Raw genomic sequence first — 13,172 nt, 5'->3', positions numbered from 1 at the left:
GCTCTGGGGCCAACAAAGAGAATGTCCTCAACTCCACCTGAGGGCTCAGAGACCACTGCCGAGAGAAGGTGACTCCTGAACTAAACATTAAGAAACATACACGGAAATGATGCAGATGAAGTTCGGCCTCTCACCCTGGTTGTGGCAACATGGATTTTTGGTCTATATTATTATGTTGTACATGTATGAGGGGCCTTCAAAAACTTCGTGGAAAAACAAAGAGATTTGTCAATGAAAAATGAAACATACAAATGGTAGGTCGAGTGCGATACCTACTTTCCCCTCTCTCTTTTTTCACTGCTTTGGGATATGGCTGTGTCTAAAACATAACATGAAGCATAGAGTTGTACACATAATGGCAAATGTTGAATTTGCTTGGTTTAGTTCTTTTATTTAATGCTGTAGTCCATCTGAAATGTATTTTGGCATTTGGTGAGCTCGGTAGGTAGAGAAGGAATCAGAGAAGCAAATGCCCTAAAGTGCTAACACTGATTATTTCTGGGGATTAGGATTTAGAGTAAGTTTTATTTTAGTCTTCATATTTCTTTTAAAAGATATGTTATTATTATCACTATTATTATTATTACTATTTTAGAGAGAGTTTTGCTATAGGGCATGTGTGCTTGCCAGAGAGAGAGACAGAAGGACAGAAAGTAAGAAATCTGCACACACACCCGCGCCCCCCTGCCCCCTCCGGAGGGAGATGGTCATGCTGCAATCCCTTCTCCTCCATTCTCCTCTTGGGATTTTGCATGCACATGTACCTGATATGAGTTTTAAGCCTGCAGGTCTGGGATTCGAACTGAGGTTGGCCGTGTGGGAGTAATCATTACATCATCTGCTGGTCTTGAATTTATTATTTTTCAAAAGGAGAAAACTTGTAGAAATAAAAGTCTTTCTCAAAAAATCTCAGAGTATGATTTCTGTTTCCTCTAAGGTCACCCCAGTGTACAACTCCAGGGACATCAACTATATGCTGCTGATGTAAATGGCAGCCACTGGAGTTGTGCAGTGCACAGACTGTGAAACCATGTACAGAAGCCCTGACCATCTTCTGTTATTAATAGCATTTTCCCATTTCCTTTCCTCCCTTCCTCCCTCCATCCCTTGCTCCCTTTCTTTTTTCCCCTCCTTCCCTTCTTCTCTTCCTAGTAGAGAGCACATGTGCATGAGAGAGAGACAGAGAGAGATAGACCCCCTCAACAGGGCCTCATCATGCAATGATCCCTTTTTCCCAGCGCTTCAGCTCCTCCTCAGAATTCTGGATACCTGCACAAATGTCCAGTGTGTTTTCAGGCCACTCCAGGGATCTGAGCCCATAGCCAGCAATGAGGCTTTCAGCCTTGCAAGCCAGGGACTTGTATTACTGTGACCCCCCCAAAGGCTGAGTCTTTTCTTTCTTTACTTCCTTCTTCCTTTATCTTTTTTTTTTCCTCCCTCTCCCTCCTTTCTGCCCTTTCTTTCTTCTTCCTTTCACTCCCTTCCCCTCCCTTCCCTCCCTCTGTTTCTCTTTCTTTCTTCTTGTTAATTTATTTATGTCTTCCCTGAGATGCAGCACTAGAGAGAGAGTGACACCATGACAGCCCTGAGACTCAACCAGCCTAGACCACAAGCTGCCCAGGTCTCCTGCCTTGTGCAGGGAGGCTCCAGGATGCCAGCTTTCCATGGGTCCAGCTGCATTACTGTTACACCACCCTCTGGCTCCTGTTGCTCTTTTAATGACTACCTTTCTTCTAATTTAAAAATGTTCACATAACTAGTGGAAAAATGGGAAATCATGACAGCGTACTCACACAAAAACTGCCTGCTGCCCCACTACCCAAGGTGACTGAAACCATCTCCTCCTCTTCCCCCTGCAATTCTCTCACCCGCTCACCTGCTAGAGCTAATCTGGTTTCATCATCCTGACGTCTTCCTCTTAAGCATTACAGTATCAATATTTGTCTGATGTCATGGAGTTTTTTTGTACACACTATTTGGAAGGACTACAAAATTTTTCAAACCATTACTCTATTATATTTAACTAATCTTCAAGTTAAATTCAAAAATGTTTGCTCCAAAAAATAAAATTACTGAGCTGAACAATTTTACTCTCAAAGCTCTGTCCCTATTTCAGATTATTTGCTTGGGATAAGAGTGGAGAAGAAAGTATGACTATCATTAGGCTTTTTAATACATGTGATTCAAATTGCTTTTTAAAAACCTTGTTTCAATTTGCACTTTCACCGGAGGATATGTGATTTTTCATACTACCAAGGCCTTGCCAGCAGAGTACCAACATACATTCCCAAAATGAATCTTTGTTCATTTAGGAGCAAGAAAAATGTAATGCTACCTCAATGTATTCAAAGTTTTATTTTAATTTCTTTGATTAGGAAATAAATTTTAAAAATTATCATGTGTTTTGCAGACATTTATATTTTCTTGTGTGTAGCCATGTATTTTGTATTTTTTCTTTTGGGGCATTTTATTTTGTTATTTAAATCAAATTTGTAATTTAGGCCCAGCCATTGTGGCACAGCAGGAAAGCTAGTGCCCTGCAGTGCTGGAAGACACATGGCAAGCGCAATTCGGATCCAGGTCAGCCTGAAAGAGGTGTGTGCATGGGTGCCCAGGACCCTGAGAAACTGCAGGGCTGGGGAAAGGGCACTGGAGGGTAAGTAGACCCTATTAAAGGTGCTTTTTCTGACTCTTTTTACCTCTCCCCACCACCTACGTGTGTGTGCATGCACTTGGTATAGTAGAATTTTTTTTAATTTAAATCAATTTGCTGAGCTTATTATGTATTATGGCATTATCTGTTCATGTATAGGATTCCTGGCAGACATGCTCCCAGTTTGGCATATTATGTCCCTGTTTAGTTGATGTATAGGTTACTTTACTAATTATGAGCTCAGATCCATGTTCCATTTCCTTTGCATTTCCTGCCGCAGGTTTCATTCTTAGAAAGCCCTTCCCTGTTCAGAGATGAGATTCATCTTTATTTTCATATGCTTGTTTTATGGTTTCTTTTCTTTCATGGAATGCTATAGTCCATCTGAAATATAGTTTGGTGTATGGTGAACTGGAAGAATCTAAATTGTTTGCTTTTCCAGAGAGCTAGGCCATTTATCCAGTTGTTTTAGGAACAATCCATTCACTGCCCATTGCTTTTCCATGCCTCCTTCACACTTGATCTTACTTTGAGAACAAAAACAACAACAAAAAAGAAGAAATAGTTTAATTTTAAAGAAAAGACAAGGTACTAGTTAGCAGTTAGTTAATAGTAGTAGTACCTAGTAGTAACTACTACTACCTAATTACTACTACTACCAAATTAGTAGGTACTATTACTAACTAACTACTACTGCAAAAACTCTACTTGCCACAGCTCCTTTTATCCCCTCAACAATCCTAAGGAGTAGGCACTTTCATTTCTCCTATTTTATAGATGAAGGAACTGGAGCCAAGAGGAGCCGTGCTCTTGGTAACAGCCCGCTAGGATTTTAATTCATCAGGTTAGCTCCAGGGTCTTCACACATCCCTAGCCACTACAGGGGGTTGTCTCTGTAAGGAAGGAGCATCCTATTCCAAATTCCAGCTCAGCAGGGTCACCACTTCGCACACTGATTATTTAACCTATGATTGTTTTACTTTCCACAAAAGACAACAGGTAAAGAATAGGAAAATCCACAGTTGTAGAAAAATGTAAACACTGAACTCAAAAGGAGTGCTCTTAGCTTCAGCCTAATAGTCACAGGGAGTCCCAGCCAGTCATAGGAAGAAAATCAAATTGCAGAGCCAGTGGGGAGTCTCTGCCAGGTGAGAGCAGCAGCTCACTGTTTCCAGGCCTGACTCTAACTGCATCACCAATCCCACCTTCAAACAGGCACTGCAAGGAAGTAACACGGTAGACACACAAGTGCTTATATGTAAGGATGCTCTCAGCAACAGTACTTATGATATTTAAAAATTGGAAACAATAGGCTAGCTGGTAGCAGGGTGGTTAAGATGACTGGATCCCACGTGGCCAAGTCCCAGACCTGGCAGCTTGAAAATACCCTGGATGCATGTGTGTGCATGGCCCAGACCCTGAAAGGACTGAGATAGGGAGGAGAAGAGATCGTGGCACAACTGTCCCCTATGGGGGGGGGTACTTTCCCACTTTGTCTCTCTCTCTACAAGTGCATGCACCTTCTGGCAAAAGAAAGAAAAAAAAGTGGAAACAACACAAATGTTTACATTCTCAAGCAAAACACAGCATACACAAGAAGTTGTACCATATGCAGCCATCGATAATGTTGCAGAAAAAAATGGTTAATGGCATAGGAAAATATTCTGTTTATTATTGAGTAAAATTTCAAATTATTATGCATTTTAGGCATCATGATTTTAGTAAAAAAAAGTGTATGTGTGTTTGTTGATACACATGTGTGCACATATGCACATATATGCAATAAAGAAGACCATATATTAAATGCATTATATCTGGTGTCAGAATATCTTTGTCCAATTATAGCTTCATGACTCATAGATCTGTGACCACTATAGTTTGAATGTCCCCCTAAAATTCACATGCTGAAATTTGGCTGTGATGGGATTAAGGGGGTGAAAACATAATCCAATTATGGTGCTGAGAGGTTGGGTCTTTAGAAGGAGATCAGAATTAAGGGTATCAGGGCATTCTTGACTCCTGGTGGGTTTATAAGGAGAAGGAATAAGAACATGATACAGACTCATAGATATGACTTCAGGGCTTCTATTTTCTCGCATGTGACACCCTGGGAACCCCAGATGTAGCTCCTTGACCTTAGATTACCTAATTATGAACTGAATAAATCAGATTCAGTTATTTTGTTATTAAGAATAGAACAGACTAGAACAGTGATTACAAGTAATTTAATTTCTCTACATCTCAGCTTTCTATCAATAAAATGGAAATACTACTACTATTTCATAAAGTGAAGCTGAAATAAATTCATATTTGAAGAGAACTTGGGATGGTGCCTGGCATACTGAAAGTAATCTATGTTCATTACCATTATAATTTTAATATATTATTTTCTTTAAAGTCTAGGACTTTTTTTTAAGAATTATTTATTCACATTTATTTTTTAAATTTGACCAGAGAGAGAGAAAGATAGTGAGGGAGGGTCTGCCAGGTCTGGGACTCAAACTGCAGTTGGTAATGTAGAAGTCCAGCACCTTAACCACCATGCCATCTGCTGGCCCTACTTTTAATATATTCTAAAATGCATATTTATAGCATTTGTCATAGAGAAAATATCAGTTTATTTTAATGCTTAGAAAGGTGACATTATCTCATTATTAAAAAGTCTGAGATGACCATTTCCTTCCTTTCTGTCATGACAAGTGGCCCTGGACCACAGCACTAAGTAATAGATGGCTCTAGGCCCTACCTCTCTTTACACCCAATTTCCAGCTTAATGTCTCCACTTATAAGTTTCCAAGGGTCTCAAAGTCAAAATGTCCCAAATGGAACTCACTATGTTCTATATGCTTCAGGCAGAGAAGGCTGTCACAGCCTTTTCTCCACGCCCCCATCATAGCATTTATTCCTGTTGTCCCCACTGCCCTACCAGTTGGTGGGAATCCTGCTGCAAGGGAATACACTTCTCCAAAACACTCATGAACAAATGACTCTGTTCTCCCAGCAAAGCAATCCACAACATTGAAGAACAATCCAAGTCAAGAACAAGCACAGTCTTAATTACCTCCCCATATGCAATGGTATTATTGTATCTCCTCATTTCTGGGTAAACATGGTCCAGGTACCACTGGAAATTCTTACACTTCAAACTTTTCCTCAATGCCCTTCTTTCAGAGACATCGCCTATGTCAATTCCTGGATTCTGGAAGTAGAGAGAAGCAAAGGGGTGTTAGTGACTGGAGCTCATACAGAAAGGCATGTGGGTGAAGTCACTTTTAGGGAAACTTTCAGAGAGAAGAGCTTAAACCCAGTGACACAGTTTGGTTGTCTCCCCAAAGGTTCATGGTTTCTGAATTTGGTCCCCAGTGTAATGGCATTGGGAGATGGTGAGACCTGTAAGAATAGAGGCTTAGTGGGCAGTGATTGGATCATGGAAGCACCACCCTGATGAATGGATCAATGCTTTCTACCATGTGAGATTAGGCTATTATAAAAGGAAGGTGACTGCCTTCAGGTCTGTCTGCACGCAGTCACCATCCCCTGCTTCCATCAACCATGCTATGATATAGCACCAAGGACCAGCTTGAGGCCCATCCACTGGACTTTTCAGCCACCAAAAGTGTAAAGCCAAATAAACCTTTATTCCTTATAAATTATCTAGTCTCAGGTGTTCCTGTTAGCAACTCCATAGTGGACTAAGATGCCCTATATGCTTACTCAGAAGGTCAGTTTAAGAAGATCTACTTCGGTCATCCAGACCCAGGTTCTAAATCTTGTTCCCTGAGTGCAGCTAGGACCATGTAGCACGAAGCCCCCAGACAGGTTGCCCATCCTCCTTTTGCTGTGTGAAAGGGCTCCTGGGACACACTGATCTTGATGACCTAGATCCCCAGCTCCTTCCTTTCTACATTTCCTTAGAAACTATCAGGCCAATTATTAGAGGAATTATTTGATTAAGATGAGAAAATAAATGTCTATAACCACCTCTTGCCTTTCTTTTCTATACATGTATAATTTCCTTCTTTGTTGGCTCTTTGTGAAGTTCATTATATGCAGAAGTGAAAATAATTTTCCATTGCAAAGCTTGTAATGATGTTCTAATGAATAATTCACTCTGCTTTTACAGAAATGAACCTGTAATGGGCTGCTGTGTGCTGACAGGGGAAAATAAAGTATCTGAAATACGACTCCACAGACTCTGCCATAAGATGGCCGTGGAGCAGCGGAGACAGGATGCTTGCTCTTATGACAGACAGCCAGGCGGTATTTTGGTGGCCCAGGAGAAGAGTTAAAATTATTTCATTAAGATTTCTTCAGCAGTCAAATAGTCATCTTAAAGGAAAATACCTTTTTTTTTAAAAAAAGAAGTTTTTATTTATTTTACTCATGATAGAGAATGCTTGGATGCACACATGGGGTGAAGGCGAGGAGAGGGGGAAAGAGGAGAGAAGCATCCTAAACAGGATCTTGCCACACTATGATCCTCCTCCCTCAGCCCCCTAGTTCATCAGGATTTGGGGCTCGTGCATGCATACTTGGCATATTTCAGGTCAACAGGGTGGGGGATCTGAACCCACAGTTAGCCATGTGGCTTCCAGCACTGTAGTCCAGTATGTTACCAACTACACCACCAGCCTGGGCCAAAAATCCTTTAACTGTCAAACTTATTACAATTCAAAGGCAAATCTGAGCAGTAATATATAACTATTCTATAGATTTAGCATGATTAAGGAAAACAGACATTTAAAAAATGCGTAGTAGATACTACTGCTATTAGGAAACAGAGGCTGTCTGCAATAACAAAGAAAGAGTACAGCTAGAGTCAGGGGACCTGAGTTCTGTGACTGTGAGTCATGCCAACATTCTAGGTCACAACTCCTTCTCTGTAGAGCAGTAATAAGAATGAGAACATTTGTTCTACTGACTTCACAGGGCTGTGGGCAGAGTTGAATGAAGACCTGAGTTCACAACCCTGCCCACGTACTATGTGTAGAAATGTAATCTAAGTCACTTATAACTTCACAGAGCTTCAGTTTCCTCATCTGTACAGTGGATATCATAATAGATTCATATCAAGCCAGCGTTTATTGAACACTTAATACTTACTAAGCTCTGTTATAAGCCTCATTGTATCTTCACTGAGCCCTCTGAAGTAAGTATTAACAACTGATGTTTTACAAATGAGAAAACTGTAAGACATGTTTTATGTCATGAGGTTGTTACAGGAATGAAATGAGATATTGCAGGAATCCCCCATCCCTGGGCCACACAGCAGGAGGTAAGTGAGAGGTGAGCAATCTGTATTTACAGTCACCTCCCCCCCATCATTCACATTTCTACGTAAGCTCCACCTCCTGTCAGATCAGTGACAGCATTAGCTTCTCACAGAAGCACAAACTCTGTTATGAACTGTGTATGTGAAGGAACTAAGTTGCACACTCCTTATGAAAATCTAATGCCTGATGACTTCAGGTGGAGCTGAGGCAGTGATGCTAGTGCTGGGGGGTGGCTGCAAATACTGGAATATAGTGAGATGGATAATTATTTAATTATATATTATAATGTAATAATGATAGAAATGAAGTACACAACAAATGTAACATGCTTGAACTACCCTGAAACCATCCTTCCCTGTCCTCCATTAAACTTGTGCCTGGAGCCAAAAAGGTTAGGGACCACTGAGATAGTGCAGATAAGGAACTTAACGCTACTTGGGATATAGTAAGAGCTCAACGAATATGACCTATCTTTACATAATAATGTGTAAAAGCCATTTGTATGTAGGGGTCTTTAAAAGTTCATGGAACATGCATATTATGAAAAAACTATGCATGGATTATTTTAGTAGTAAAATAAATGCTTACTTTAGTTCCATAGTTTTCATGATTATTTTGAAGTCTCCTCTAATAACTACTGAGTCATCAAAAAGTCATGACACACTTTTGCATAAAAACAGAAAAATATGTCATGACTTTCCCAGTGACCCAATATAAAGTGCTCTGAGGTTATACAGGTTTAAAAAAATCCTTTAGAATGGTATTTTATTATTTTTTTGGAGAGGTTTTTGCTATAGGGCACGTGCACTCGCCAAAAAGACAGAGAGAGACAGAGAGACAGAAAGCAAGAAATCACCCCCCCCCCACAGGGGGAATGGCCACGCCACAATCCCTTCTCCATTCTCCTCTTGGGATCTGGCACACAAGCACACATGCCCAGTGTGAGTTTAAGCTGCTGCGTCCGGGACTAGAACTGTGGTTGACTACATGAGAGTCCAGCAACATAGGCATTATACCAATTGCTGGTCCCTAGAATGGTATTTTAAAAAATCATAACAAAAATAAGAGATTTTCTTTGCTTCTATGCTCTTTCTCCATAAACTTTATCTGCATACAAGTATATTTCTGTTGTTCTGGGTTGTAGCCTCCTGAATCACAAGGTTATGGCTTGGACATCTACAGGTGCTCTGGCTGAGGGCACAGGTCATCCCTTGGGGCTGCTGGACAATGCATTCTGTGGGAGGTGCTACACCAAGTACATCACGTGTATTAGCTCTCTTATTTCGCCTAACCCTCCTATAATACCTTTATAGCCAAGGAAAAGATGGCACAGAGAAGGGTGGGTCTGCTCCAGATCTCACAGCAATTAAGTGGCAGAGCTGGATTCCAACAGACCTAGTGCACAACCACTTTGGGGGTGTGGCGACATGAGAATTCTCCTGGGCTATATTCTGAACAGGATGTGCAGGAGAGGTGAAGAGTCAAGGGATTTGGCATACAGCAGGGGCATATGCTGGCGGCAGCTGGAGTGCCATGGGAGGGCACACAGTAGGCGTGGATGAGGGGTCTGGTGCCAAAAACGTTGGGCAAGAACCTTCTGGACACCATGTATGTTCAGGAGCAGAACAGCCAGATTAATAAGACCGGGATTAACATAGTAAGACCCTCTATCTGTCTAAGTAGATTTAGGGATTTCCATTGTGCCAGTCCCAGTTTAAAGCAAGGGTTCTAAAGCTCAGATATCTGTGAATTTCCTCAAAGTGCATTCAGACTTCTCCAAGTATGAGCATCTTTCTGGGGAGGAATCAGCAGCTTGTTAAAGGGATGCACGATCTACCAGACAGTAAGGATTGTTGTCTGGAGTGGTGGGGAAGGCTGTTGAGCCTACCTCCAGTGGCAGGTTCCAAGCGATGTACACATGAGACTTGTAATCATCCATCCAGACCTCGGCAACCCGGAGAGCATTCCTTTTGGTGTAGAAGCCGATGTTGCTGTTATACGGCTTCTTCTTCCTCTCAATATGGGCCACCCGTGAGCAAGGAAGGACCTCCATGCTGCCTCCACAGAGCCATACCTGTTGGCACAAAGAGTTCATCAGCCTGGCACAGAAAGGCTAAGAAAGCACAACCCTCATTCCCAGGCCCAAAAGCAATGGTTCAGCTGACTTACCATGACTGAGTAGACTGCCGAACATTCATGGAAAAACTGAATTGAACTACGAGTTTATTTTGGTGCAAAAACATTTTTGAAATCCATGAAGATTAAAAAAAACAACAACAACAACAACTCTCAAACATTTAATCCACATGGGCTCTAGCTCCTTTAACCACTAGACTACAGGGTAGACCCAAAATATTTGGCCCACAATCAAATATTGGTTGTGATAAGCTTTACACACCTTGTTGAAAAAAAAATATATATAGCACATTGAGTGGTACACTTTAAATGAGTGAATTCTAATGATATATTAGTATCTTGACAAAGCTGTTATAAAATAAATAGATGGGTAAATTCATAGAAAGATAGAGAAATAAAGATTCAGGGATGAATTACATTTTGAAGGAGCCCACAAGAATGGATAAAAGAATAGCAGAGCTCTGTGAGGACCAGTCACTAAATGAGGATCTCAGAAGTAGGTGTAGGTTGGGCCTCAGCAAAAGCCTATGAGAAAGGGCAGTGGAGTGGAGGTTGGAGGGCAGAGGAGCCAGCCTGGACCTGTGACACATGCCAGCCTCTGAAGTAAGTGGAAGGAGATAGTGTTCTGTGCTGGAAGGCTCAACATGTGTCTATCTTGTATCGCAGGGATGCTGGCTTCCTGTCCTGCACTCTGGAGTGTGAACATCAGCAGGCACACCCACTGGTCATTCATTCAGAGCTTCTTGGCTCTTCCTGTAGAGCTGGGAGAAAGCAAGAGGCTCCTGGGCTGTCAGATATTTTGAAAGTCCATGTCAGGTAGGTCCAGCAAACCCAGAGTGAATCACCAGGGCTGGTGCTGGCCCAGAAGTCTGCTGTTGGCCTGGAGGTCTGTAACACCACCACCACCTGGAGTGCATTCCTGTTGTCATCCCACCTGCCTGGCCTTGGTCCACACCTCAGCTTGACACCTATAGTGACTCAGACTAGATTTAGAGTTGTAAGTGAGAACAAGCAGCAGCACGCATTGTGAGAGACAGAAATGACATCAAAGAACGCTCAAGCTGCAAAAAACCACTCTGGAAATATCATAGAGAAGAGAAGGTTCAAAGCTAAAATTAAAAAAAAAAGAAGGAAGAAAATAAAAAGATGCAACACACTGTGCGCATATACATGCATACACAGTGGATACAGGTGACAAACCCAGCCGCCCTTGGGCCCTGATAGGGAGTCTAACCCTGAAGTGGTTCTGAGCCTCCTTTCCCCAAACTCCACTTCTACAAGCCCTCCCCCCAAGAGAGGTGAGTGTCCCCTCTGCCTGCTCCAGACCCCAGGATCAGCCAACTGATTACAGCCAAGCACCAAACACCAACAACCTCATTTGCTTCACTGATGGGGAAACTGAGGGTCAAAGAAGTGGAGTAAACTGTTCACAATCCCACAGTTAGGAAGTGGAGGAGGCAGAACCCCAGCCCCAAGCACAGGCTACAGCAGCAAATCAGCCATTACTGACTCCATTCAGGGAGAGTTGGCCCAAGGAACTGCCCTCAGCTCTCCCTCAGCCATGACCTTGTGCCTTGCTCCAGGGATCTGGCTGGCACCTCTTTCCTGCATAGTAACCAGAGTAAGTGAGGGGAACAGTGGAAGGTCCCATGGGGCAGGAATAGGGGGTATATGCAAGCTCTAGGGAAACTCAGTGGATCTGCAGTGGCATCAATAATACCCTCAGAGTCAAAGCCTCCTACTATACAAAGCCATATGGCAGCAGGGACACTGGGGGCATCTGGAACCGAGTGACTCTCAAGTACCAAGGCCTTTACTCTGAGCTGGCTGTGGGGATTTCAGGCAGAGCGCCTGGGCAGCTCCAAGTGACAAGGAGTATATAGGAAGTTTTCCAGTGGCTGATGACAGCCAAGAGAGCAGAGGTCAAGAAACTGGACTCAGGATCAGATGGTGGCAGTAATGCAATATTGCAGCCTTGTAGGGTTGGACCCACATGAAAAGGTCCCAGGTGTGAGCATGCATGCATGCATACATGCATGCTTGTGATCCAGGCTGGCTGAGGCTGGGAGTGGATCATGGCATGAAAATCCTATTGAGGGTGCGCCAACCCACTCTCTAAACAAGTAAACTTTTAAAAAGCAGACTAAGGAAGTAGGAGTGGAAGAGAATAGAGTATAAAATGAAATTGGAGGGGAAGGCAGGGTCTGCACAAGGCAAGTATCTATAAGTCATGTGGAGGAAATTGTTCTTTGTTCTACGTGAGAAGCCACTGAAGGATTTGGGTTTCAAAAGATCACTCTGGCTCAAGTATGGGGAACAGATCGGCACCAGGAAAAGCAGAGACAGAGAAAACAAGAGGGTTTTGCAATTATCTGGGGGAGAAAAATTGGTAGCTTTGGCTAGGGTAATAGAATAGAGGTAGAGATGTAACCAAAGATTTTAATTTTTATTTCAGGGGTCTTAATTCATTATTTTTAATTGCCATAGGGCAAGTGTACTTGAGAGAGAAAGAAAGAAAGTGGGAGATGGAAAAAGCACCCCTAATGGTCTGTGGTCATGCCACAATCCCTTCTCCTCAATTTCTCCATCCTGTCTCATCTGGCATATTTTTCAAGCCACAGGAGCTGGGATTCAAACTGTGGTTGGCCATGTGGGATCTGGTTTCCTTAACCACTAGGCTATGGGGTTGGCCCTGAGGTAATTGATAATAGGGTTGAGAAGGAGAAAGAGGGTTAAAAATCACTCTAGGTTTCTTGCTGTACAACTAGATATACAGAAGCATCATTCATTGGGCCAAAAGACTTACCTAAATGCCTTCCTTGAAGAATAATCTCTCTACCCATGCCTCTGGGTGAGAGAGAGAGAGAGAGAGGGAAAAAGAGACTGTCACAAAACTTTGAGGGCTGGAAAATCTGAGGCAGGGCACCACCCTTCTGATTCCTGAAAATTGATACCCTGGAAGAGGATGACTATGACACATGAATGTCAATGAGTGGGATTACATTTCCATCATTCTAGAGAGTCTTTAAGGGCATATTGGTTAAGTTTATTTATTTCTTCCATGATTGAGAGAGTGAAGAGGAAGGCAGGGGAAGAGACCGGCAACCCCA

At 42.4% G+C, this 13,172-nt stretch overlaps 1 protein-coding gene across 2 annotated transcripts in view; it reads right to left on the bottom strand.

Annotated features, from left to right (window-relative positions):
• Positions 1-13,172, bottom strand: part of GALNT17 (polypeptide N-acetylgalactosaminyltransferase 17) — a 486,325-nt gene that overhangs the window by 33,975 nt on the left and 439,178 nt on the right. For both annotated transcript variants that reach the window (XM_006155012.2, XM_006155011.1), the window contains 2 exons: positions 9,815-10,000; positions 5,715-5,852 (listed from right to left, as the gene is read on the bottom strand). In XM_006155012.2, coding sequence (XP_006155074.1) covers positions 5,715-5,852; positions 9,815-10,000 — 324 coding nt within the window. The remainder of the gene's footprint in view (positions 1-5,714; positions 5,853-9,814; positions 10,001-13,172) is intronic.

This window comes from Tupaia chinensis, unplaced genomic scaffold (assembly GCF_000334495.1).
Source record: "Tupaia chinensis unplaced genomic scaffold, TupChi_1.0 Scaffold000429_1, whole genome shotgun sequence".
Taxonomy (NCBI): Eukaryota; Metazoa; Chordata; class Mammalia; order Scandentia; family Tupaiidae; genus Tupaia; species Tupaia belangeri.
This window is presented reverse-complemented; position numbering and strand designations above follow the sequence as displayed.